The 25755-nt window shown below is 57.5% G+C and overlaps 1 protein-coding gene across 2 annotated transcripts in view; it reads left to right on the plus strand.

The window, feature by feature from the left end:
* TSPAN32 (tetraspanin 32) overlaps nt 1-3691 on the plus strand; it is a 15428-nt gene extending 11737 nt beyond the window's left edge. The window contains exons 7-10 of one of the 2 annotated variants that reach the window (XR_003003696.1): nt 727-810; nt 1092-1162; nt 1679-2503; nt 2894-3691. Coding sequence is in view for 1 of the 2 variants with exons in the window: in XM_024749212.1 (XP_024604980.1) it covers nt 727-810; nt 1092-1162; nt 1679-1970 (447 nt within the window). In the remaining variant the exon portion in view is untranslated. Of the gene's footprint in view, nt 1-726; nt 811-1091; nt 1163-1678 lie in introns of both variants that reach the window. The other variant, XM_024749212.1, reaches the window with a different exon arrangement.
* Nucleotides 3692-25755: the final 22064 nt, after the last annotated feature.

Consider the following 25755-nt stretch of genomic DNA (forward strand, 5'->3'; position numbering starts at 1 on the left):
GCCTGACCCCGGGGCTGCCTTCCAAGAGGAAGTGGGACCACGCTGGGGGACCAGATCCGATCAAGGGAATTCATGGACAGATGGACGGACAGTCAGACACCAAGCCGGCCTCCTTTTCCCCGGCATCCCAGCCTTGACAATCGAACCCTGCATGTCCCACAGCACATCCTTCCCCAGCGTGCCCCCAAATGCCAAGTCCTTCCCCAAAACCAAATGCCATCATCAAAGTGGTTCAGAGTTGAGACCGTCACCTCCCGTTTCCTTGGAGACAGAGAGACTCTGCGGATGCCACGTCCTGGAAAGGCCGTGGAAGTTCAGGATGGAGCCAGGACAGCCTGGGGGGAGCCAGGACAGCCTGGGGACACCCAGGCCCCAACCTGTTAGCCTGTGTCCTCTCCTCACCCAGGCTCTCTGTCCCACCCTGGATGGGGTTTGGGGGGTCCCAACACAGGCAGCTCAGGGGACGCCCAGAGGATGGCACCCACTGGACCCCTGGGGCCCCCACAGTCCCCGCAGAGGTGGGCTCCACCCTGCTTGTTTTTGCCTGTTTTCAATGCCAGTCCCCAGAGCTCGGGGTGGTTTTCCCTGGGATGTGCCGCACCCCGGCTTTCCATCTCCCTAGCATTTGTCCTAGGTGGGCGCTGCAGCTCCAGGCCTTGGTGGAGGCGCCTTGCCCTGGGCCGGGAGGGGCGGCCAGGGGGCCCACGCGTGCTGCCCTCTGCGCAGGACTGCCTGCAGGGGATCAGGAACGTCCTGAGGATGCATGGGGACATCGCCTCCACCCTGATCAGCCTCGGCCTCGCCTCCATGGTACCCTCTCACCCCCGCCCCCGCCCCTTCCCCACCTGCCTGTGCCCCCACCTCAGACGGAAGGGCAGGGCCGGGCAGCCCCAGGTCAGATCGCGGGTCTTGGGGACCAGCAAGGCTTGCCCTGAGCAGGGAGCCGGGAGGAGCAGGCCTGAGGGGTGACAGGGCCTCCCTGATTCCCTTCCCTAGACGGCTGGGAGCCCTGCACAGCCCAGTGACCTCCTCGGGGGGCGATGGGCCCCCTCCCCTGGAGCTGCTGGTGCAGGGGCCTCCCCCTCCCCCAGGTGTACGTGATGTCGCTCAGCGCCTTCCTCTGGTTTGCCATCCGCTCGGGCAAATACACCCTGAGCCCACGGTAGGCCCGCCCGCCCCTCCCCACCTCCCCAGAGGGGTCCTACAGCCCTGCAGCTGGAGGCGGGGGGGCAGAGAGCACGCCCCCCCCACCCCACTCCCAAGATGTCTGCCTCTGCCCAGCAAGTGGGACCCCTGGACCGCGGGCCAGGCCAGTTCTCCAGAGGAGGTGCTTTGGGGGAGGCTGGGCCCACTGAGGGAGGGGCAGCGCGCACTCCACCCTGCGGCCCCCATCCTGGCCGAGACCTGGCCTCACAGCTGCCAACTCCACCGACATCGAGAGACGGTGCTCTGGGGCCCCCGGCCAGGACCTCCCACGAACAGGGAGCAGGGAGGACCCGGTCCCAGCAGCCGAGCAGCGCTCCACCACCCCTCAGCGCTCACAGCGTCCCTGCCTGCCACCTCCTTCACTCCCTGACTCAGCCACTCCGCCCTGGCCACCTGGGTGCCCTCCCTGCCCAGGCATCCCGCCCGGCCCCTCTGCATCCTCCAACGGCCTCACGGTCCCTCTGCCCCTCAGGGCCCGTGGCTGCCAGCCCCAGGAGCCCCACTTCTACAGACGCTGCCAGGAGGGGCCCGCCCCTCATCACCTGTCTGAAGCAGATGCTCTCAGGGGCCGTCGGGGTCCAAGCAGTCGCTCGGGTGACCCTCCGCTGCTCCGGGACACCCACCCGCCTACACACAGGAGCAATGGAGACGCTCCGGCCTCAGCCCGCACGCCATCCTTCCCAGGAGGGGATGAGCTGTTTTCCTCCACATGGTGGTGGGATGGGGAGGGAGGGGACCCCACCAGACAAGCAGCCTCCATGTAAGCAGACGGGGGACCGGGGGTCATTTGCAGACTCTGGGAACAGGCTGGGAGGTGAGTGAGGACAGAGGACGCAGAGGGCAGCTTGGCTGGGCTCTGCTTTGAGTCCCACAGGGTCAAACCCAGGGGTGGGCTGGGCTGGGCTTGGCTGCCCCCGCAGGCTCTGGGGAGGACCCACTCCAGGCTGGGTCAGGCTGTTGCCAGAGTTCGGTTCTGTGCCGCTGTGGGACTGACGTCCCTTCCTTGCCCGCTGTCTGGGGGGCTGCTGTGCTCCCCGAGACCCCTTCCCCTCCATCCTCAAGTCACCATGGCAGGTGGGTTACTGCTCCTGCTGGGAATTCCTCTGTCTCTCCCCAAGGCTGGAGGACAGTCCGCTTTCAAAGGCTCACGTGTGTAGATGAGGGCCACCCGGGGAAACTTCCTGCCGTACAGAGAAATCACATTTGTGATGATACTGTGTTCACGGGTTCTGGGGAATGCATTTGAGAAATCCCGCCTGCCACGGCCTCTCCCCTTGGCCATCCAACTACCCGGCTGGTGAGTTCTCGCTAACGAACTGTCCCTGACGATTTGCATCCGTGGCTCGAAACCAAAGTCCTGGGTGGGACGCCAGACTGACCCAGCCTAGGCCGAGGCCCCAGCGTAACTGACCAGGGAGAAGGGACTGTGCGGCCCTTTTAACTTCCACAGAGGGAGCTCAGCCCTGCCCGCCCCCCGAAACCAACAAAGTCGGGTGCCTCCCCAGTAAGAAGCAGCCCTCTGTGATGGGCAACCAGAAAGGGACAAAGTGACCAACGCCTGCTGCAGTCCAACCCTTGTGTTTCCAATCACACACACACACACACACACACACACACACACACTCTCTCTCTCTCTCTCTCTCTCTCTCTCTCTCTCTCTCCCCACACTTACACCTCCAAAAACAAGATGGTGCTCAGCCAGGATAAAGCAAATAGCTCTCCTACAACTGAAGGCGCACAGGCCTTGCCCCCAAGGAATGTGCCGGAAGTCCAACGGTTCTGCATTTGATAACCGTCCAGGGCATCCGGGGATGTGCGCACCTCCCCTGGTCCCGTTCTTCTCATCAGGCAAAATAAACTTTAAAGAAGCACCAGCTGAATTCCTGTGTACAGCAGTGGTGGAAAGAAAAGGGGGTGTAGTTAAATTCTGTAGAAACGTACGTGTGGCCGCAGGAGAAAGGGCTTTGCTAGAAGCTGTAAACGGTGCTCCTTTCTGCAGTGGCCACGAGGCTGTGACCGACTTTCGGGCTTCCCTGCTCCACCACCCTGTCCACGTCCTCTCACGGGTCCGAGCACTTCTCCTGCTGGGTGAGCCCACTCTTCATCAGGGACGGAGCTGGGAAGGAAGGTCTCCATCCTGTGGTCACCTCTGCCACCGTCTCTCGTCACCCAGCCATCCCCGTGGCCCCCTTCATGGCCTCTTAACCCAGTGACAGAGGAGCCCCGAGTGGGCCAGGTGGAACCCCCCACCCAGCTTCCAACTCAAGAACACTAGGAGCCCCGAGTGGGCCAGGTGGAACCCCCCACCCAGCTTCCAACTCAAGGACACTATTGTTTTGTTCAAAGCATTCCTTTGCTGGTTACTAAAATGGCCAAACCAGGAGAGCAGGGACCAACAGGGCCGAGAGACAAACGTTTGTGAGTGGCTCAGTCGTTCTAATCACAGGAAGGGTGCCGCCCCCCACCCCTGCCTCCCCCACACCATTCATCCTGACTCCGGGGGAAAGGCACTGCTGACTAGCGCGTCCTGCAGGACACAGCGTCAGTGTCCCCACACTGTCCCCTGGCCATGGTCCTAAATGATGCCCAAGACTAGGCCACCATCCCTCAGGGTCGCCTCCTTTGAGGAGCAGGGTACGTGGTGGCCCTCGGGAAGCCCATGGGCACCTCCCATTGCCTTGTTTCTTTGACTGTAAAGTCAGGTCCTTGGCCAGAAACAATGACACGTGAGGAACCGGGACAGCGAATAAGGCTTTAAGTAAGTAAATAAGGAAGGTGCTGGTACATGCAGGGGAGAAAAGCCAAATCCAGAACGAGGCCCAAGTCCAGTGGGAACAGTCGCTACCCTCCCCCACAAGGGAGGGGCCCATGATGTCTACGGTTGTGTCAACGTGACCGGCCCCGGGCGCCCGGGTGGGACATTACTTCTGGGGGAGCCTGGGGGGGGTGCTGTTTCCAGGTGAGATCAGCATTGAATCTCCGATGCAGGAGAGCAGGTGGGAGGGCACCATCTGGTCCCCGAGGCCTGAACAGAACACAAGGCAGGGGAGGGAGAACGTGCCCTTTTCTGGCCCCACCCCTCGAGCTGGGACAGCTCCTGTCACCTCCTCCTGCCCTTAGACTAGAGTTTACACCATCCGCTCCCCTGGCTCTCAGGCCTCCAGACTCAGACTGGACGACATCACCAAACTGGCCTTCCTGGGCAGCCAGTGTGCAGACGGCAGGCCATTCCCAGCCCACCTGAGCCAATTCCTCATAATCATATCTTTTTATAGAGAGGTAGGTAAGTAAATAGATGGATGGTGGGTGGATGGATGGATGGGTGGATGGAGGATGGATGGATGGATGGAGGGATGGGTGGGTGGATGGATGGATGGGTGGATGGAGGATGGATGGATGGATGGAGGGATGGGTGGGTGGATGGATGGATGGGTGGATGGAGGATGGATGGATGGATGGAGGGATGGGTGGGTGGATGGATGGATGGGTGGATGGAGGATGGATGGATGGATGGAGGGATGGGTGGGTGGATGGATGGATGGGTGGATGGAGGATGGATGGATGGATGGAGGGATGGGTGGGTGGATGGATGGATGGGTGGATGGAGGATGGATGGATGGATGGAGGGATGGGTGGGTGGATGGATGGATGGGTGGATGGAGGATGGATGGATGGATGGAGGGATGGGTGGGTGGATGGATGGATGGGTGGATGGAGGATGGATGGATGGATGGAGGGATGGGTGGGTGGATGGATGGATGGGTGGATGGAGGATGGATGGATGGATGGAGGGATGGGTGGGTGGATGGATGGATGGGTGGATGGATGGGTGGATGGATGGATAGATGGATGGGTGGATGGATGGATGGATGGATGGGTGGATATAGAGACAGATATCTCACCGGTGCAGTTTCTCTGGAGCATCCTGACCAATACAGGGTCCACAGTCAGTGAACCTGCTACAGGTGGCAGGCTGGTCTCCCGTGAAGATACTGCATTGCAGTGCAGAGTTGGACACTGCTGTAACAAATGGAGCATCCGACTGTAGGGGTGTCCAGGTGAGGCTCGGCAGCTGGGCCACGGGCGGCTCCCCCTCCTACCCTCTGTCTGCTTTTCACTAGGCCACCGGCCAGCGCGGGGGTGGCTAGGGAATAGGCTACCTGCCCGCCACGGGGTTCCAAGAACCTTACAACAGTCCAGACACCCAACCTCACTGGGCAACGTGGAGCCCCAGCTACGCGACCCAGTGGACAGATGACAGCCACTTTAGGATGGGTGGTTCAGGTCACCCTGCTGTCCCACAGACAGGGGTCAGCTTCTCCCCTGGCCCAGAGGAAAGCCAAATGCTGAGTCGCAGAGGGAGGCGAGGTCCTTGCAAAGAGTGTGGCTGCCTGTCCGTGTGGGAATGGCGCTGAGATTCCACATCTCAGCTTCCACAGCAGCCGCTGGGGCCATGGGGTCCCCGGGTCACAAGGACCAAGCTGTGTGGCCACCAGGGCACCTCCGCTGCTCTGCACCTCGCTCAAGGCCAGCAGCCCAACATGCCGCCTGGGTGCCGGTGAAAGCAAAGCCGATGCCCAAACGTGGCTTCCTCCACCTGTGCACAGGTGACCAAGGCTGCAGAGGGGACACGCTTGTGTCCACTGGACCCAGCGAGGACTTGTGTTTTCCCAGGGTTTACTCTCACTCTGCCAGGTGCAGTTTTCACCGAAGTGACCGGACATTTCTCCAGATCTCATCAGCACAGGATCTCGGGGGTCGGGGGGACACATGGTCAAGGTCCCTGTGGATTCAGCTGTGGCTGAGACCCCGAGTGTCCGCGTGGTCCCGAGGCAAGACCGCAGTCCTGCCCTTCCAGGTGAAAGCAAACGGCCTCTGGTTTTCTGCCTCTCTGGACAAACCTAAAAATGCAAAAACAAAACCAGGGATTCACTGGCCGAGCAGCCGCACGCCACGGGGCGGCCCCTTGCATCGATTTGCACCGATTAAGAACGCCTGAAGCTACGGCTGCGCTTATGTCACCACCTAGAACATCGCCCCGCGGTCCTCTGACTGCTCGCTTCAATTTCAGTGCTCGCAGCAGCGCACACGTGTTCTTGCCCACAGACTTAAAACTTCTGTCCTTCTAGTAGGTGTTAAATGGTGTCACATTATGGCTCTAATCTCCTATTCCTGTTTCCTGTTTTCGTGATCATTGGCCATTTCTATGTCGTATTCTGCCAAATGTCTGTTGATGTCTTCTGCCCATTTTCTTAATTGGATTCTACGTCTCTTCCGACGCATGGGGAAGTTTTTACGTATCACTGGGTAGAAATCATGTGTTACTTGTATGTATTGTAAATATTTGTGGCTTGACTTTCACTTTCTTTATAGTGACTTCTGTGAACAAATGCTCTTTGTTTTTTACCTTTTAATGAAAGCTTTACACAGAAAAGAAGTAGAAAGAGTAATGCAGTGAACACACATATATCCACTGGGACAGCTCATTTTATGTGTCAACTCAGCAGGGCCTCGGTGTCCAGCTGTTTGGTCCAACCAACAGCTGGCTGTTGTCCTAAAGGTATTTTTAGATGAAATTAACATTTAAATCAGAAGACTTGGAGTAAAACAGGTCACCTGCCATCGAATGGATGGGCCTCACCCAATCCATCAAAGGCCTTAAGAGCAAAGACTGAGGTTTCCCAGAAAAGAAGGATTTCAGCCTCAGGACGGCAACATACAGAGCCCGCCTGGGTTCCTGCCTGCCCACCTGCCCAGGGAGTTCAGATGTGCCCCTCTCCCAACTGCATGGACCAATTCCTTAGAATAAATATCTCATTTTCTCTCTCTTTCCCTCTGTCTGTCTGTCTCTCTCTGTCTCTGTCTCTCTCTTTATATATAGACATGCATACGTATACACACACATATATTTACTTTACGATGTATGTATTGATACATGTAAGTTTCTAAAAGTCAATTCCATACATTATGACACTTCAACCAGAAATAAAATAGATAAGCAGTTCAGCATTCATCTCCAAAAATGGAAGACATCCCCAGCAGACCCGCAATCCCATTATCATGGAGCTAAGCTGACAATAATTCCATAATAGCATTGAAAAACCGAATCCATATTCCATGTCCACCATGTCCCCCATTAGCTTTTATTGCTGGTTTGTTTACTCCAAGATTCCATCACACCCCCTGCTTTGGGTATGTCTCCAGTCTTTTCTAATTTACAGCAGTTTCCTCCCACGCGCAGTATTTTCCCCCACGCCGCTAACTCATTTCAGGAGCCCAGCTCAGGTGCCCGAAGGTCCCAGGTGCTGGAGGTGCCATCCTCACGGTGCCATTTTACGCGTCCCTCCCTCCCCTGTTTTTCCTGCAACTGGAGGTCAGCGCTAAAGGCTCGGTTGTATGGCAGCTGTACCACTTTGGCAGGATCCCTGCACAGGTGAGGCGTGGTGCTCCTTGCTGCCCATGCCCGGGGAGCATGGTGCCTGCTTGTCCCATGTTAGTGAGGCTAAGTTTGATCGCTGGGGACACCAGATATTTCCACTGTAAAGTTGTAGCTCTGGACGTCCTGGTGATAACCAGGTCCCCAGCGATCACCCTTCTCCTGGTTGTAGCATCTGTGGATCGTCCTTGTCTGAACCGATTATTTCACCAGGTACGGCAAGGTGGCAAGTTCCTGATTGTGGGAGTCGGCATTGAAATTAGCCCGAGACTCTGCGGTATCTGTCTAACCACTCAAATCTGCGACTGTTTGCAAAAGGAGCCACCTATCATAACACAGAGAAGTAGCTGTGGGTGTATTTCAATAAAGCTTTACTTATATTTGACTTGCGGGTCCTAGTTTGCTGACCACTGGCTTACAGCACTGTTTTCACATAAGATACAAATGTCAGAGTATAATGGATTTTTGTTGTTGTTGTTTTGTTTTTGCAGTACACGGGCCTCTTACTGTTGCGGCCTCTCCCGTTGCGGAGCGCAGGCTCAGCGGCCGTGGCTCACGGGCCCAGCCACTCCACGGCATGTGGGACCTTCCCGGACCGGGGCACGAACCCGTGTCCCCTGCATCGGCAGACGGACTCTCAACCACTGCGCCACCAGGGAAGCCCCAGAGTATAATGTTTTAGTGTAAAACTTCATTACTTACGACTGACCAGTAAAATTCAATAGTTAGAGCTTAAGATAAATTCATTCTCTCCTATTACCTAAGAGCTTGCATTTGACTTAATGAACATTTATTAAAGTTTAATTTTTTAACACACACACACACACATTAGCCCCGGAGAGCCCTTCCTCCTGCTCTAGTCATGCCCCGCTGTGCAACCCCCTTGTCTAGAGTGTGGGCTGATCTAGTGAGTGACTTACTTCCAACACCTGAATGAGGTAAAAATGATGGGGTGTCTCCAGAGACCACACCAGCCTCCATCCTCTTACCCTCTCTCGCTCGCTCTACAGGGAGCAGCAGCTGTACTGAGGACTGCCCTGTAAAGGAGGGCAGAGTCCAGCCAACAGCCAGCAAGGATGAATCCTGCCCACAACCAGTAAGCGAGTTTGGACAGGGACACTGCCCAGTCGTGCCTTCCGATGAGGCTGTAGCCCAGCCACTGAGGGCCACCTCGTGAGACACCATGCAGTGCCTCCTGGGGCTTATCCTGTGAGAGACCCTGGGCCACAAGAATCAGCACCCACAGAAACTGAGATAATAAGTGTTTGTTATTTTATTTTATTATTATTATTTTGGCCATGTCCCATGGCTCACGGGATCTTATTTCCCGAACCAAGGATTGAACCTGGGCCCTCAGCAGTGAAAGCGTGGAGTCATAACCACTGGACCGCCACGGAATTCCCATAAGTGTTTATTATTTTAAACTACTACATTTGGGGCTAACCGGCTCCTCAGCCATAGATAGCCAATGTGCTGATTTTGCCATTCCTTCTGTGTCCCTTGGATGGCTCTTCTTTGGAAAGACACGCATTCCTTCATCAACTGAGACTTACTCGAGAACTTGGGAGATCCTTACTTTTATTTCTTCTTGAGTCAACTTGGTCCGTTCATAATTTTCTAATGTTTTCGTTTCATTGAAGTTTTCATATTTCATGGCACAACTTTTTTGTGACACTCTATTTTGGAATAATTATACGTTTACAGGAAGTTGCGAAGAAGTGTACAGGGAGCTCCCGTGCACCCCTCACCCCTCCTCCAGGAAGCCTGATGGGAGAATCTGCTGTCTCATCTTTCCTGAATGGGTCTTACAGACACTACTCAAAACATAAGTAACTAACAAAAAAATGGGGAAAGGGCCATGCAGAGTCAAGGAACTCCTCCTAGCAGGGTGGAAATCTTTAGGTTGTTATTAAAAGATGGATTAATAAAAGGGACATTGATGGGGCAAAACAAAGGTCTTAATACAGCCCTCTCCAGGGTGGGTGGGACAAAGGGACCCCCTACTGAACCCCTAACATTAAAGGGCTCCCAATAAGTCTGGTCTGTTTCCCCCAGTTTGGAGGAGTGCAAGAAGCGGGAAGGCAGAGGTGACGATGAGAAAGCAGACCTGGAACCTCCCGGGGACAGTGATAGGGCAGCTTAATCAAGATAAAAGTTGACAATTTACAATAGCCAGGATACGGAAGCAACCTAAAAGTCCATCAACAGAGGAATGGCTAAAGAAGATGTGGTACATACACACACACACACACACACACACACACACACACACACACACAGGAATACTACTCAGCTATAGAAAAGAATGAAATAATGCCATTTGCAGCAACATGGATAGGATTATCATACGAAGTGAAGTAAGTCAGAAAGAGAAAGTCAGGGCTTCCCTGGTGGCGCAGTGGTTGAGAGTCCGCCTGCCGATGCAGGGGACGCGGGTTCGTGCCCCGGTCCGGGAGGATCCCACGTGCCGCGGAGCGGCTGGGCCCGTGAGCCATGGCCGCTGAGCCTGCGCGTCCGGAGCCTGTGCTCCGCAACGGGAGAGGCCACGACAGTGAGAGGCCCGCGTACGGCAAAAAAAAAAAAAAAGAAAGAAAGAAAGAGAAAGACAAATACCATATGATATCACTTATATGTGGAATCTAAAAAAAAATGGTAAAAATGAACTTATTTACAAAACAGGAATAGAGTCACAGATGTAGAAAACAAACTTATAGTTACCAGGAAGGAAAGGCAGGGAGGGATGAACTGGGAGATTGGGATTGACACACACACACTACTATATATAAAACAGATAACTAACACGGACCCACCGCATAGCACAGGGAACTCCGCTCAATACTCTGTAATGCCCTATACGGGAAAAGAATCTAAAAAAGAGTGGACATATGTATGCGTATAACTGATTCACTTTCTGTACAGCAGAAACTAACACAGCATTGTAAATCAGCTGTACTCCAATTAAAAAAAAAAAAAGATAAAAGTCGACAAAAGGGTCCCTTGGCTCCACCCCCGGCCGGGGACCCAGAGCCTTGTGTACAGAGTGGGCCCCAGGGTCAGGGGTGGACAGACATGGTCCAGGACTCCTTGATGCCGGAGCCCCGCGCGTGGCGGTACCAAAACCAGCTGGTGCAGCCAACAATCGGAACGATGGGCTGGGGAGAGTACAGGGGCGCCGGAGATGGCAGCTGGGACGTTTGAACAGGCTTTCGGTAAAGAAGTTGTGCCTCCCTTACCCAACGTTTTATGACATGAATATTATGTCATAGTGGCGGACGCGTCCCCTACCTAGTATTGTGAAACCAAATCCTATAGGTGAAATCCCAGTGCGGGCCACCACGAAGAATGTCAGGGTCAATGGAAGCAAGGTCAAAATTTGGAGGAGCATTGGGACGTTTGAACAGGCTTTCTGTGATGCGACGGCACCTCTTCCGCCTGATTGCACTGGGGGGATGGACATGGTGCCCAACTGGGGGGCGTTTCTCCTGCCTGAACTAGTAAAACAGGCGTGTGACTCCACCCTTCAAGCTGTGTTCACCAGACATGCTAAATGGAAACCAGTAAGACGACCTGAGCCACGCAGTGGGGAGTAGAAGCTGGGGCGCTAGGCAGGCGGGTCCTTGTGCGATGGTCCTGCGTGAGGCCGAGATGGGGGCTCAGGGCAGAAGCCTGCGGGCACCTCCCAGTAATGCCTGCAGGCACTTCGGACGAGAGAACTTCCGTTTGGGTGGACTTATTACCTTGGTATCAGACACCCACTGGAGCTACCCCAGTAGTCACAGGATGTAAAATGATCATGAATCCTGAAATACCCATAAAGTCCAGGGTGATGTGGGGGAAATGCTCTCACGGGGGCGGTGCTGCCCAGAAGAGCTCTATGATGACATGGACACACTTTACACCGGGTCCTGCAGCCTGGGAAACGTGAGGTGAGACCCTCCCGGGCGGGGAGCCTCTTCTGGCCCAGGACTGGCTCCCCTAGGACGGACCGAGTGAAGAGCTGCTCGGTGTGCGGACGGCGGCAGCATCCCCTTTGGAGCCTCCAGCCTGGCCGAGGAGGGCGCAAACAGCTCAGCCCGGCGTCGTGCAGGCTTGCGTGTGCTGTCCTAGCAGCGGGGGAAGGACCGAATGGTGGGAAAAGTCCCGACGTTCGGGTTTTTACTGACAACGTGGGCAGCAGCCAGCGACCCGGCCATATGGTCAGGCAGGAGGGCCGTGGAAAACCGGCCTATCACAGGGATGCCCACGCGGGACATGGTCCCATGGAAATCTCCATGGGAATCTGGGGGGGTGCGTTCAGGTAGGCACACCCTCAGAGGCACAACGTGCTAAGGAGAGCTGCCCTGCCACCAACAAGAGACCAAGGCGGCCAATGACCATGTGGCCGTTCCCGGGGGCAAGGCCCTGATCACAGCTGGGAGGTGAGACTGAGGCTGGGCTCCCAGGGTCTGCAAAGGGGTCCCGACAGGAACAGACGCTCCCTCGGGATGGGGCCTGGCTGACTCCATCTGATCTGAGGTGTAGACGCTCAGAGCCATAAGAAACTGGAACAGAAATGTTGCACCAATCTGGGCAGCCAACTGCCATTTCATCAGAAGGAGGAACTCGCTCTAGGGCCCAGGGTGTCCAGCACGAGCAGAGCTGCCCTCCTCAGAGCACAGGCTGGCGGGCGGAGGGACCAGCCGGGCGTTGAAGCACAGGGAGATGAAAGCAGGAGGGCGCGCGCTCCGCGTGGGTGGGCTGGTGGGGTGATCCCACTGGATGGATGCTCCTGATTTTTCTGGTGGAGCTGGGGCAGCGGGGGTGGAGGAGGGTACTGGTATGACTGTGCAATTCCTGCAGGGCCAGTGGGGGGTGCACTCTTTTCTTTCTTCCCCACGTCACCCTCCCCTAATTGTTGCAGTGGTCACAGCGCCAAATCTGCAACCACAAGTGCCAGAAGCAGGGGTGGTTCCTATTCGAGAGACTGCAAGGGGGTGAGGGATTTCCCTGGTGGTCCAGTGGTTAAGAATCCACCTTCCGATCCAGGGGACGTGGGTTCGATCCCTGGTTGGGGAACTAAGATCCCACGTGCCACGGGGCGGCAGTGCCCGCGCCCTGCAGTTACTGAGCCCGTGTGCTCTGGAGCCCATGCACCACAACGGGAGAGAAGCCCGCAGCCAAAATGAAGAGCCTGCATGCTGCAACTAAGACTTGACACAGCCAGATTAATGAGTTAATTAATTTTAAAAACCACTTAAGATGGTAAATTTAAAAAAGAAAAAAAGAAATTGTAACTGTGTTTTTAAACCTGATGTCAGAATTCCTGTAGAGGCCAGTGGCGACGTCGCCCCATCTGGCAAACCGGGGGCTGACAGCGGATGCTGCCGTGCGGCCGGGGGCCGGATAGCCCACTAGCCCTGCACCTGCGTGGATGGGAGTGGACTGGGGGGAGGACTCTTGGGGCTCGTATCCTGGCCTGAAATCTAGACCAGCTTGTCTGGGCACCAGGGGAAGGAAGGAGGAACAGGAGCTGAGGGTGAAGAGATGAATCAGTGGGTTCTGTGATGTCAGGAAGGAAACCCGGTACTACACCGACACCTGAGAGAGGCCCGGAGGAAGACGGTGGCAGTCCTTAGCTCAGGCTCAATGACACCAGAGGCCTGAAAGGTGAGGCCGTGGGGACAGGGCCTCTCCTGTCTTGGAAACTGACCAGTTCGGATGGAGGCCTGCAGTCCTGAGAGGTCTCACCCTGGGGGATATTCCCACCTGATATGACTTTGGACCGGGCCGACTCTGGCAAGATGCCAATATCTTTTGACTTTTATGATCGCTTTACTGTAAGGGATGCAGTCAGAGGCCAGAGGGTGGCCTGTGATATAAGAAAATATAAATATCTGGTCTTTGTTCTGGTTCCTGGCACGCAGTCCTAAAACCCGTGGCATTTCTTGGGACTTCCCCGGCGGTCCAGTGTTTGAGACTGCACTCCCGGTGCAGGGGACACAGGTTCAGTCCCCGGTCGGGGAACTAAGATCCCTCATGCTGCACGGTGCAGCCTGAAACAATAAATAAATACGAACTTTAAAAATAGAATAAAACCCTTGGCGTCTCTGGAGTAATGAGCGTCCTTTTGTGAGCTGAGATGAAGGGTATCTGGGGGCCCCTAGCTCACTGCAGGATGAGCCCTGGTCTCCAAAAAGACCAGGCGTGATTGGAGGGCTGCAACGGTCAGCACCCCCCCTCGACCTCTGGGGAGGGGAGTCCCTGTGGTGGTGATTTAATCAGCCATGCCCATGACTGCAACCTCCATAAAAGCCCCAAACCGACGGGGTTTGGTTGGTGGACAGTGGAGGTGCCAGGAGAAGTGGTGCACCTGGGGGGGTATGGAAGCTCCTCGCCCCCCGCAGCCCCCAACCTGGTCCCATGCGTCTCTTCCATCTGGCTGTCCCTGAGTTTCATCTTTTATAATAAACGGGTGATAGTAAGTAAAGCACTTTCCTGAGTTCTGGGAGCCATTCTAGGAAATTATCAAACCTGAGGAGGGGGTGGTGAGAACCCCCGATTCCCAGCTGGTCGATCAGAAGTAGGGGTGGCCCTGGACTTGCGGCTGGCGTGGGGACCATCTAGTGGGGCTGAGCCCTTAACCTGGGGGTCTGGCACTAACTCCAGGCCGACGGCGTCAGAATAGGCTTGGATCCCCCACTGGTGTCCAGAGACTCAGAGAACTGGATGTGGGTGTTGGGAAACACCCCCAAGGGGCTATGATAAGTAAAGCTGCTATGGACACCTGTGTACAGTTTTTTGAGTGGATGCAAATTTTCATTTCTTTTGGAGAAATGCCCAAGGCTGTCATCGCTGGGTTGTGTGGTAGTTGCATGCCTAGTTTCATTGAAAAATAAACAAATAAAAACCTGCCAACGTAATCAAATCCTCTCTCACTATCATTTGAATCTCCTGCTGAATCCGTCGGTAGGTCCCTTTTTACCTTCCTAACATTTTTTCGTTGTCTGTGTCCTTTCGTGATCCAATTCGCCAGACTTTGTTAATTTCGTTCATCTTTTCAGGGAAGATTTTGGCTATCAACCCTGTCTCCTGTATCCACCCCCGCCCCCATTTCATTATTTTCTGCTCTTCCAAGGTATTGCCAGGTATTGTTAACCTCCCACAACGGTTTCCTCCTCTGGCCCTTCGTTGTTTGGGGTAAACGTTTTAAACTATCTTGTTCCTGGCTTCTGGCCTCCTGAGTCCTTGGCCTTCGTGGAGACGGTCTCGTGGCCGACAGTGGAGGGACGGGCTCCACGGGCACCCTGCGTCCGCTGTCCTCAGAGCGCCCTGGCGAGGCTGGCCCGGCTCGGCTCGGTCCTTGGCCTGTCCTGACCATGTGACAATGAGCGCCCCTTCCCCCCACCCAGGGTCAGCCGGGGACACTCATCCCACAGCAGGCTTCTGAGACAGGCTCTGGTGCCGCTGGCCACAGTCCTGCCACGTTATCTGGTCCCATTGCTGCCCTTCTAACGGTCACAGGCCTCCCAGGCCTTCCTTGTGGCTCCCCCTGCCCCCCCAGAACGGGTCCTTGCAGACGCTCCAGGAGCTGAAGGAGGATGGTGCTCAGAGGCTCTGTTTGGCTTCCATCCCAGGGCAGCCAGGCCTCCTCCTTCCCCGTCTGGTGTGTGCCGGCCGCTCAGGCTTTCAGCGCTGGACACTCACCCCCCAGGGGCTCCCTGGCAGAGGACATGCAATGTGCTGGCAGCGGCCTACTGCTTAGCTGGGGCACTGCTGTCTGTCTTGTCACCTGCACGTCATCACACCCTTCCATATACGTGAAAACATTTCACAGTTTCACAAATGTACAACATGACGGCGGAGGCCCAGCCGTGCCCCCTGCCCCCGCCAGCCCCAGCGCCCCAGGGATGGTAGGGGTCCCCGAAGTCACACGGCAACCTCCACCCCCAGCGCTGGTCTGGGCGCTTGTCAGGTACTGACTCGTTCCGGCCCAGGAGGGCCCAGGCCGTCCTTCATCACACGGACTCGGTGCCCAGCGGTAGGAGAACTCCCTCCCCCCATCTGCAACACTCGCTCCGGGGGGAAGGGCAGTGAGGGCGGAAAGGCTGACATCCACTGTCAGGGTGCAGTGCTGGAGGTCCTGGCCGGCGGCAGCAAGGGGCAACCCCCCACCGGGGTTCTCCGGCCCCACCGTGCCCACGGCCGACAGCCCTCCCTCCTGCTGGCACGCAGCCCGCTGGGTCCAGGGCACCTCTCCAGATGGGTCAGGGTGACCTGGGAGGACAAACATCCCAGCTCTCAGACCAGAGGGGATTGCAAGAACTCACCACTCGGGAGGGTGAGGGGAGGGCACCGGTGGTTTCTGTCCCTCTGGCCCGAGGAATCAGAAAGTGCCCAATCCATGGGACAAGTGCAGCAAGGGAGACCCCCCGCCAGGCCCCAGTCACGGGTCGGAGGCCCTGCTAGGCCTTGGGGGCAGAGGTCATGCAGCAGTCCCCGCAGCCAGGCCCTGGGTGTCCATCCGTCCACATGGCCGGCGGTGTCCGCCTCACCTCCCCGCCGGGAGCCGGGAGACCTCACGGGGGGAAGTGCTCACCCTGCCCCACTGGCTGTCGGGCACCTCCGGGCGGCTCTGCGGATGGCGAGGTGCGGGTTGTCGGGTACTGTGACCGTGAGGACACGCGTCCAGGGGGTCGAGGGCCTCGGTGGGCAAGGTCTGGAGAGCCCCCGGGAGCTGGAGTCCGCTGTGCAGGGACCCCGTGCCTCCCACCGGCAGCTTCAGGGTTCCCACCCCTGCATCCAAGGCCGAGTCCCTTCCAGGCTGCCAGGACCCAGGTTCAAAGACGCTGGAGGGGGCCTGGGAGGATCGGGTGGCACAAAAGAACAGCTACTGGGCTGCTCAGGGTCAGAACCCGGGATTCGCCAGCTGCTGCCTCTGTCCCAGCCTCAGCCCCAGAGCTGGAGGCTCCAGTAAAGCCGGGGCTGGGGCCCCGCAGGGCCCCCTGTGTTTGCCCGGTGTCCAAGTGTCGGCAGCCTCTGTCTGGGCCACGGAGCTCACTCTCAGGTCCACCGCCTGCAGCCCGGCCCAGCCTTGGGGTCCCTTCACAGCCTCCCATTGAGGGGTGTTCCAGGGCTCCCCGGGGTCAGGCCTGACCCTGCACACCAGCTGCAGTACCACCACTAGAGGCCACGGTCAGCCCCTCCCCTGTTCACTCAGCTGTGCCCTCCTCTGCCCACTGGACCACAACCTGCTGGGCCCACCCCGGGCACCGGGACACGGCTCGAAGCTGGCAACGCCGGCGGTGACAGAGGAAGACCCGCCAATGGGCCACAAGCCCGTGGGGTGGCCAGCGAGACGGAGGAAGGAAGACGGGGCGGGGTGGGAGCCACAGGGGGCGCCCGAAAGGCCGGGGGGATGAAGACGTGTGTGCGCATACGTGGATGTGTGTGCGTGTGTGCGTGTGGGCGTGCTTGTGTACATGTGGGTGTGTGTGCGTGTGCGCGTGTGTGTCGGGCAGGGTGGGGGGGAAATTCCAAGCAGAGGAAACCAAACGTCCAGCCGCTTGGAGGCGAGGGCTCTGTGTCAGGAGCAACAAAAGCTGGACGTCCAGGGTGGCGAGCGGCGACGGGACGACGGGCGGCTGCCGGCCCCAGACATGCCCACTGAACGCACCAGTGCGCTCACTCCTCTCTGCACCCGACGGCCGCTGCCGGGGCTCTGGGGCGCTGATGTGCGCCTGACCCTCCCTCCGACCTTTGCCTCGCTTGCCCCACTCAGACGTTGTTCTGGGCCTCTGTCACCAAGCTTCTAAAATCCCAACTCTGGAAGCAGCTGGCTTTCCAACTTTGCCAACTTCTGAATTCCTGGATCCGTGTCCGTACTCACTTTCATTTCTGCTCACAGAGTGGGCCTTCTTCTCGACCTCACCTCTTCCTTGTACACATGAGGCCAATGGCACCCAACACACACACAGCACCCCTGCACACACACAGAGCACACTTACACACACGCATCATTCTGTTTTGCGACTTCTGCCCTTGGCTACTGGCTCAGCGCCTTCACAGTCCCCCTGCGCAGTGACCACGGGCGTTTTTTACCAAGTGCAGAGCCCCAGCATCACGTGGACCACCCACCACCGTCGTTCCAGCCTCCGCTGTCGGCTCCCAGGGCCAGTGTAACAGAGCAGGAATCCCCCTCCATGTCCCCTGCCTGCCTTTCGTCTGTAAAAATCTTTAGTCAAAGAATAAATTTAATCAGAGAAGTGAGAAAATGTAGAAAGAAAGAAAAACGGTCAAATAAGATAAAATAATAATAGTTTAGCCACTGAACAAAGTCAAGGACTTTAGTTCCTCCTCCAGGGCTGTAGATCATATTCTGAGCCTCGTCCTTGAGCTGTTTTGCAGATACTGAAACCCCCACCAGGTGGAAGAAGTTAACTCTACGATGTCCACGAGCACGTAGACCCCAGACCAGCTGGAACCAGAAGGCTGGTGATGTGGACTCCTTGTTACCTCACCACCAACCAATCAGAAAAGCGTCCACGAGCTGATCGCACACCCCACAACCTCCCCTCCCTCACCCTGTCTTTAAAAATCCTTCCCTGAGGACTTCCCTGGGGGTCCAGTGGTAAAGAATCCGCCTTCCAATGCGGGGGACTCGGGTTCGATCCCTGGTCAGGGAACAAAGATCCCACATGTTGCGGGGCAGCTAAGCCCGTGCGACACAAGTACTGAGCTCGGGCGCCTGAATGAGAGAGCCCGTGTGCCACAAAACTACGGAGCCCAGGTGCCCTGGAGTCCATGTGCCACAACTAGAGAGAGAAAACCCGCACACCACAACTAGAGGGAAGCCTGCACGCCTCAACGAAGACCCTGCGTGCTGCAACTAAGAGCCAACGCACACAAGAAAATAAAGAAAAAAAAATCCTTCCCTGAAAGCCTTTGGGGAGTTCAGGTCTTTTAAGCACTAGCTCACCGGACTCCTTGCTTGGCACCAGCAATAAATGCTGTGCTTTCCTTTTCCGTGACCTGAGGTCAGCAGACTGGTTTTACTGCGTGAGCGCGCAGACCCAAGCTTGGTTCTGTAACGCCAGCAGCCTGTCCGCCAAGCCAGTGCCACGTCATTTTAGTCTAGGGCTTATTCGTTACCACAGCATAACCTGGTCTATCCTGACTAGCAGAGAAAAAGGTTCTTTGAGGTAGGGTACTGCCATAACAAAACACCCGAATTAACCAGTATCCACACGTCACTGTGACAGTTCACAGCACGAGGTGGGCTCCGCCTGCCATGTCAGGACATTGGCTGCTGTGCCCAGACCTTGGCTGGCTCCACGCCATGTGTCTCATCCTCAAGAAGGATGGCCTGGGTGCATGGTCTTGATGAGAACAAAAGCGAGTCACGTGACTAAGGCCAGCGTCAAGGGGCAAAGCTCCTGAACCACGGTGGGAGGGCACCCCAAAGTCCCATAGCAAAAGCGTGGGCACAGGTAAGGGTGAGGCCTGAGGACGCGGATACAATCTGTCAACTTTTAAAGTCAAAAGCTGCAGGACCAGGAAGAGGCTCACCCCCACCTGATGTGTTACCACCTGGAGATTCGGACCTGGGGGGTGGATGCCGTAGCCAGAGGGCTTTGCGGAGGAAGAGGATGTGTTCTGTGTGTGAGAAGGAGTTGTCTGGTGAGCAGAGGGGCCCTGGTGGAAGAGGGGATACTAGGTGCTGGGCAAACAGACTGCAGTTCCCAGCCTCCCCTACGGTCGGTGCGGTCACTCAGCACCACATGAGTGCATTCCAACCAGTGGGATTCTAGGGGAAGGGAAGTAAGCTAATTCCCACGTGGTCCCCCCTTTCAAGGTGACCTTGGAGGCCAGTTTCCAAAAACAGTTAGAAGATGAGGCAGCCGTGCTCAGCCCACGAGACTGAATGCGGTAGAAAGAAGAACCCTGAGAGTTCCGGGTGTATTTGTTACCGCAACACAGCCTACTTTCAGAGTGTGATGGCTGAGCCAGTAGCAACCCCTGAATGGGGTAGAAATGCAGATCCTCAGGCCCACCCTGGCACTTCTGACTCAGGAATGCGGAAGCAATCATGTCCTAACAAGGCCCCCCAGGGAGTGTGGTGTCCATTGCGACTAAAAGGAGTCGCAGACACTGAAACCCCGGAGGACCCTGTGGGGCCCCTGGGCAGGAAGCCTCGCAAACAGCTGCCAATCAGGGAAGGGAGGGGATGCGGAGACAAGGGAGGAGCGGTCAGGAAACAACAGTGCAGCCTCGGAGCAGGTCCTGGTTCCACCTCAAGGGATGCACAGAACAGTATCTTTGAGCTCTTCTGCAGAACTAAAACCCCTGACAAAAGATGTTATCATTCTTCATTCCGGGGAACCCCATCAAGAGACCACCCGAGGCCAGATTAAAGGAGTGCAGGCCCTGCACACACCCTGATCTTATCGGCCACCCCGCCCTTGAGCCACTGCTAAAAACTCCTCAACAAATCCTCCCGGGGTTGGGACACACGGTTTTTCAGGGCGGCGGGGAGCTCACTGTGTCCCCCTTTGCCTGGCAAAGCAATGAAGCTATTCTCTTCTACTTCACCCAAAACTCCGTCTCCGAGATTCGGTTTGGCACCGCCGCACAGAGGCCGGGTTTTCGGCATCAACACGAGCGAGGGCACGATTAGCGTGAAGGATGGCTGTTGTAGGCTGGTGGCTAAGATGTGAAGACAGGAACGGCAGGAACGTAGGTGCTCAAGACAAAGCGGGTATGAGATAAACACAGGGCAAGTGCAAGGATGGAAGGGAGGTGCCTGGGATCTTCAGCCTCACGGGTGAGGCAGTTCCGAGGCTGATGACACCCAAGGGGTGACGGTGGGCTCGTGGGTGGAGCGGAGGTCAGTGGCGTTGAGTGCGTTGTCCCACCTGCGATGGACACAGGGCTGGGCTGGAGAAGAGGACGCTGAGCTGGTCCCCTCCAGATCCAGCGCACCTGGCTCCTCGGATGCTGACTTCAGACTCTTGGAACAGTTCCAAAGACACAGCATATCCATCAGGGCTCTCAGGAGACACAGAATCAGTAGACTGTGTGTGTACATAGAAGGAGACTGATTGCGAGGAATTGCCTCACGCCATCAGGGAGGCTGGGGAGTCCCCGGACCTGCAGTTGGCGACTGGGAGAAGCAGGAGGGCAGCTGGTGTCAGTTCTAGTCCAAAAGCCAGTGGGCTCGGGACCGGGGAAGGGCCCAGATTTCAGTCTGAGTCTGAAGGCGGGAAAAGGCTGTGGCCCAGCTCCTCCATCGGGCTGGGGGAGCTCCCTCTCACTCAGCCTTTTGTTCTATTCGGGCCTTCACCTGACTGGACAAGGCCCACCGTGCTGCGAAGGGCCACCTGCTTTATCCAGTCTATACATTCCAATGCTAAGCTCCTCCAGAAACAGGGACACACCCAGCATAAGGTTTGGCCAAAAGCCTGGGTCCCCTGTGATCCAGTCAGGTTGACACACACGATGAACCCCCTCACATGGCTTCTGTCCTTGTAATGGTGTAGAATTCCACCCCACCTCCCCCTTCGGGACCAAGGCTGCCACAAGCCCTGAGCTGGTTCAGACACGATAGGACCAGACGTAGAGGAAGCTGCAGGACCTCTTCGGGGGCTGCGAGAGGCCGGGTCCGGAGCGGGCCGCCCCACGGGGAAGGGATACCAAGCTGAGTTAAGTGTCTGGATATCGAACCCTCCCTGTGACACGGGATTTAACTCCCTGCAACGCTCCTGGAAGACAGCACTAAAACATCGCCAGATTGGCCCTTGGATGCCTGGGCACAAAAGAGAACCAAATCTAAGTATCGTCGTCATCCGGGGCTGTGTAACAGGATACCACAGCCTGGGTGAACTGGACAACAGAGGTTTACCCTCTCACAGCCTGGAGGTGGGAAGTCCAAGGTCAAGGTGAGGGCTTGGCGGGTTCCTCTGAGGGCTGTGATGGAGGATCTGGTCCAGGCCCCTCTCCCAGCTCCTAGTGGCTTGCTGCAGACAGGTGGGGCTCCTTGGCTTGAAGAAGCGTCCCCCCAGCCTCCGGCTTCCTCTTCACATGGCCTTTTCCCTGTGTCTGTGTCCAATCTCCCCGTGACTTTCTCTTATAAGAACAATTGTCCCTGGATTTAGGGTCCACTCTAAATGCGGGTGATCGCCTCTTGAGATCGAAAACTTAATTCCCTCTGTAAAGGCCCTGTTTCCAAATACGGTCACATTCTGAGGTACTGGGGGTTATGACGTCAACATATGAGTTTTTGGGGGACACAGTTTGACCCATAACATCACCCCTCCCACAGAGGAAGCAGACCAGCAGGTGTGATGCAGGGTGGGCTGGCTGGAGGGGGATGGGGGCAGACAGCCCACGGCTTGACCTGATGGCTCAGGGAGGGTCAGCAGCATGAAGAAGGACAGGTCCCCCATCAGGAATCCAGCCCTGGGCCTCCCAGCCCAGGCCCTGCCCAGGGGCCTGTGCACAGCCTCTGGAGGGGTCGGACCAAGGTCCGTCCTTATGCGTAGATGTCCGTGTTCTGTCCCTCACGACCTTGCACCTCCGGGGCCCCTGCAGAGCATCAGGGTCTGGCCAGCATCCTTTGACCTGGCCAAGGGTGAAAACGATAACAGCCGATGAGCCATTGGGTGCCCGTCTCTGGAATCTGAGCAGAGAGTGTGGGGAAATCTCAACAGTTAGAAGAAAAGAACTGGAGGTACTTCAAGATGGGCGCCAGCTCTGCACGAGCTCCTGTGGCCAAGGGGCCATGACCCCCCAGGAGGAAGTGGGGGTCACCTTGTCCTGGACTTCTCGGGTCTGTCTCCCGCCCTGCACCCCGTGATCGGAGGTCTGTCCCTGTAACCACGCCGTCCTCCCAGCTCCCTCACCACCAAAATCAGGTTTCCTGGTGATTTGCAGAAAACATTTTGGAGATAATAAAATAAACAAGCAGAGAGGACTCGGGAACCCTGGAGGTGGGGTGCAGGCAAGGCATCACCCAGGGAGGATGAAAACTTCCACAGACGGCTCCATGTTGCCCCAGAGCCAGCACAGGGCAGAGGCAGAAGCAGGGGCGAGGCCTGTGCTCCCGGACCCGGACGTGGCATGCAGGGAGGCAGGACGTCCCGCCTGCCCTGGGAGGGGACCCTTGAGAGGCTGGCAGAGCCCGGGTGAGGAGGGGCTTCATGGATGGGCCAGCAGGGGGCTCCGAACTGGACGGATGGCGACGCCCGCAGACACCTGCAGGTCTGCAGCTCCATTCTGGCCTCACGGGACCTTCTCCACCTTACACACCCCTATGCACTTCGGGGATGGGGGTGGGGGAGGGGAACATGGAGTCCGGAGTTACAGACGGAGACAGAGCAGACCCCCAGCCCAAAGGGTGCTGCGTCCCCACCCTGGCGCCCTGTACAGAGGGGCTCAAGGAAAATGAGACGGGGGTGAAACAGGATGGAGCTACATGCTGACGGCCCAGGAGCATGGGAGACTGACCGGCAGTGACCCGGTGGCCTCAGCACCGAGATGGGCCACGTCTGGGGCAGGAGATGGCTCCCCCAGCTTCTCCTACCCCGTGGGCTCTGTGAGGTGAGGGAGCAGGGAGGGGTGTGTGGCCCGGGGCGGGGTCTGAGGGAAGCCGGCCACCCAGCCCAGCACTGTGAGTGGTCAGTTACCCAGTGTCACGCCCTCCCGCCCCACCAGCCAGGCCAGGAGGGTGGGGGGCTGTGGGCTTTGCTCAGTCATTTACATATGTTGGTTGAACCCCTATAGAACCCCATTTATGGCCCCCAGGATGCAGCAGCGCCCCGATCGGGCACAGATGTTGGCCCCAAGGCTGACGCTCTGGGGAGGCTAGGCGTGGGGGGCTCCCCAGGACTCCCCTCTCCCCCTGCTCCCGCTCTGGGCACAGCGGGGAGGGTGCAGCCTCTGCTCTCCCCAGCCCCAAGCTCAGGGGTTCAGAGCCCTTCCCCATCACCCACCCCACCTGAGCACTGGGTCTGCTGGGGTCCTTGCTCTGCCCACCTGGGGCCAAGGCTCCAAGTCCCCACGGGAGGCTGGCCCGAGTGGGGCCCCCATTTCTCCTTAATCGTAAGAACGGAAACCCCATTACCCCACGCCACCACAGTTTGGATACCGAGGACCCCGCCTCCGCTCCCCAGCCCACGTCTCCATCTGCACGACCCTGCCTTGTCCACAGCGGGCTGCTCAGGGGCCTTGGGCCTCGCTCCAGAGAGACCCACCAGCTCCTCAACGGGAAGCACCAACGGTTTAAGGCTCCGACCCCACTCTTTGCTGCGTCCACCAAATGGGATCCCTGGAGCCTGGGCGATCCCGGTCCCAGTGTTGAAAGATCCCCCTATTCTCACTAGACCCGACCTGACTCCCACTCCCCGCCCACGTGGGAGCCGGTACTGGACAGTGGATCGTGAATCCCTTCCTTTCTAGGCACCGCCCATTTCGTCGTCGGGTCTCACCGGGGCAGCCAGGACGCAGAGTTCCTCTCCGTGGTACTAATCATGTAGACGTAAACAAGGCAATGCTATCAGAGCTTGTTCGAGGGAGAAAGACCCTGGGAGCCTCTTGTTGGGGGCCTGGGCGCCCAGGGGCAAGGTTAAGGGGCCCCGTGACTCCCTCAGCCTGAGGCTCCCCCACCCCGCAAGCAGGACAGGGACCAACTCTGTCCTTCTCCCTGGGGCGGGGCCTCCTCCAGCTGCCCTCGGCTAAGATTTCCAGTGGTCCGGAGGCTAAGCGGTAACCAGACGCCAGGCCGCCCTCAGGCCTCAGATGGTGGCCAGGAGGAGCACCCCTGTGAATAGTGAGTGCACGTGGCCCTGCGGCTCTGGGGGTCCCATGGCCGGTGGGGGGTCGGGGTGCGGGAACTCTGATGGCCATCCTGGGCCTTGGAGCCCCACCAGTCTCAGTGCAGCCAGGGTCAGAGCCTGCAGGTCTCTTTTCCTGTCTGGGCCCAGGGCCCTCACCCCTCCTCGTACCCAGAGCAAGACTGAAGGGGAGGCCAGGGGACCCCCCGAAACGCCTGACCAGGCCCCGCACCGTCACCGCAAACTGCCCCAGAGGGACAGATTCCACACCTTGGGGGTCTCCTAAGAGACATCTCACTGCGCCCTTAATTATGCCCCGATCCCTCCCTGCACGAACCCTAAACTATCCCTCACCCTCTGGTGGCTGACCTGTCCTCCCTCCCTTGACCCCCAAGACACAGGGAGGCCCTCCTGGCCTGAGACCCCTTGTCCATCTCTGCCCCTCATCCTGCACAGTCAGCGCTGGCCCGGACTCCTGCAGTTACTGAGCCCTTGGCCGCCCCACTTTCCAAAACACACCTGCCAGCCCCCGGGGTCCCCTGGCCTGCCACCGCCCTCGGAAGAACCCTAGACCCCCAGCCCTCCCCTCTCCCAGCTCATTCCCCTGTGGCACTCTACGGCCTGGGGTCTCTGCTCTCCCCCGGGCCAAGAGGCCCCCAGAGGCTTTGTCCTGTCCCATCACCTCGGCCGCTCCTGAGCTCCTGTCACTACTCTCAATTCTCTAGTTTATGAGGTGGGAGCTCCAGGAGGACAGGGCCCCCGGGTTGAGAGCTGGGCCGAGAAGGTCAGTGGAGATAACCCTACCCCACCATGCCTCTCACACCCGATGTAGCGCATTCTTTATCCCTATTTTAGACTCACGGAGCAAGAGGCTGACTACGCAAAGGACAAGGACAGACCACACATGACAGCAAGGTCTGACCCACACGAGAAGTCCAGGAAGACCAACTGCAACCTCTGCAGAAATCGGCCCAGAGGGTCAGGCCGTGGCCAGGACCACCGGCTTCCCTATTTTTGCTCCCAACCCAGGACCGCCCAGAGAAAGCCAAATAGCCCCCAAGCCACTCCCACGGGCGCCTGGCTGGTTAGCTGCCTCGGCCTCCCCCAGGGCTGACAGCCCCTGATCGGAACAGTGAAGCTTCCTTTCTCTTTCAGCTTTACTGAGATGTAATTCGCATACCATCAAATTCACTCCTTTAAAATGTACAGTTCAGGGGTTTTTATATGCTCGCAGAGCTGTGCCCCCATCAGCACCCCCTAATTTCACATTTCAGCACCCCAAGAAGAGACCCCGCAGGTACACGTTAG

This window comes from Neophocaena asiaeorientalis, unplaced genomic scaffold (genome assembly GCF_003031525.2).
Source record: "Neophocaena asiaeorientalis asiaeorientalis breed wild unplaced genomic scaffold, Neophocaena_asiaeorientalis_V1.1 scaffold43, whole genome shotgun sequence".
Lineage (NCBI taxonomy): Eukaryota > Metazoa > Chordata > Mammalia > Artiodactyla > Phocoenidae > Neophocaena > Neophocaena asiaeorientalis.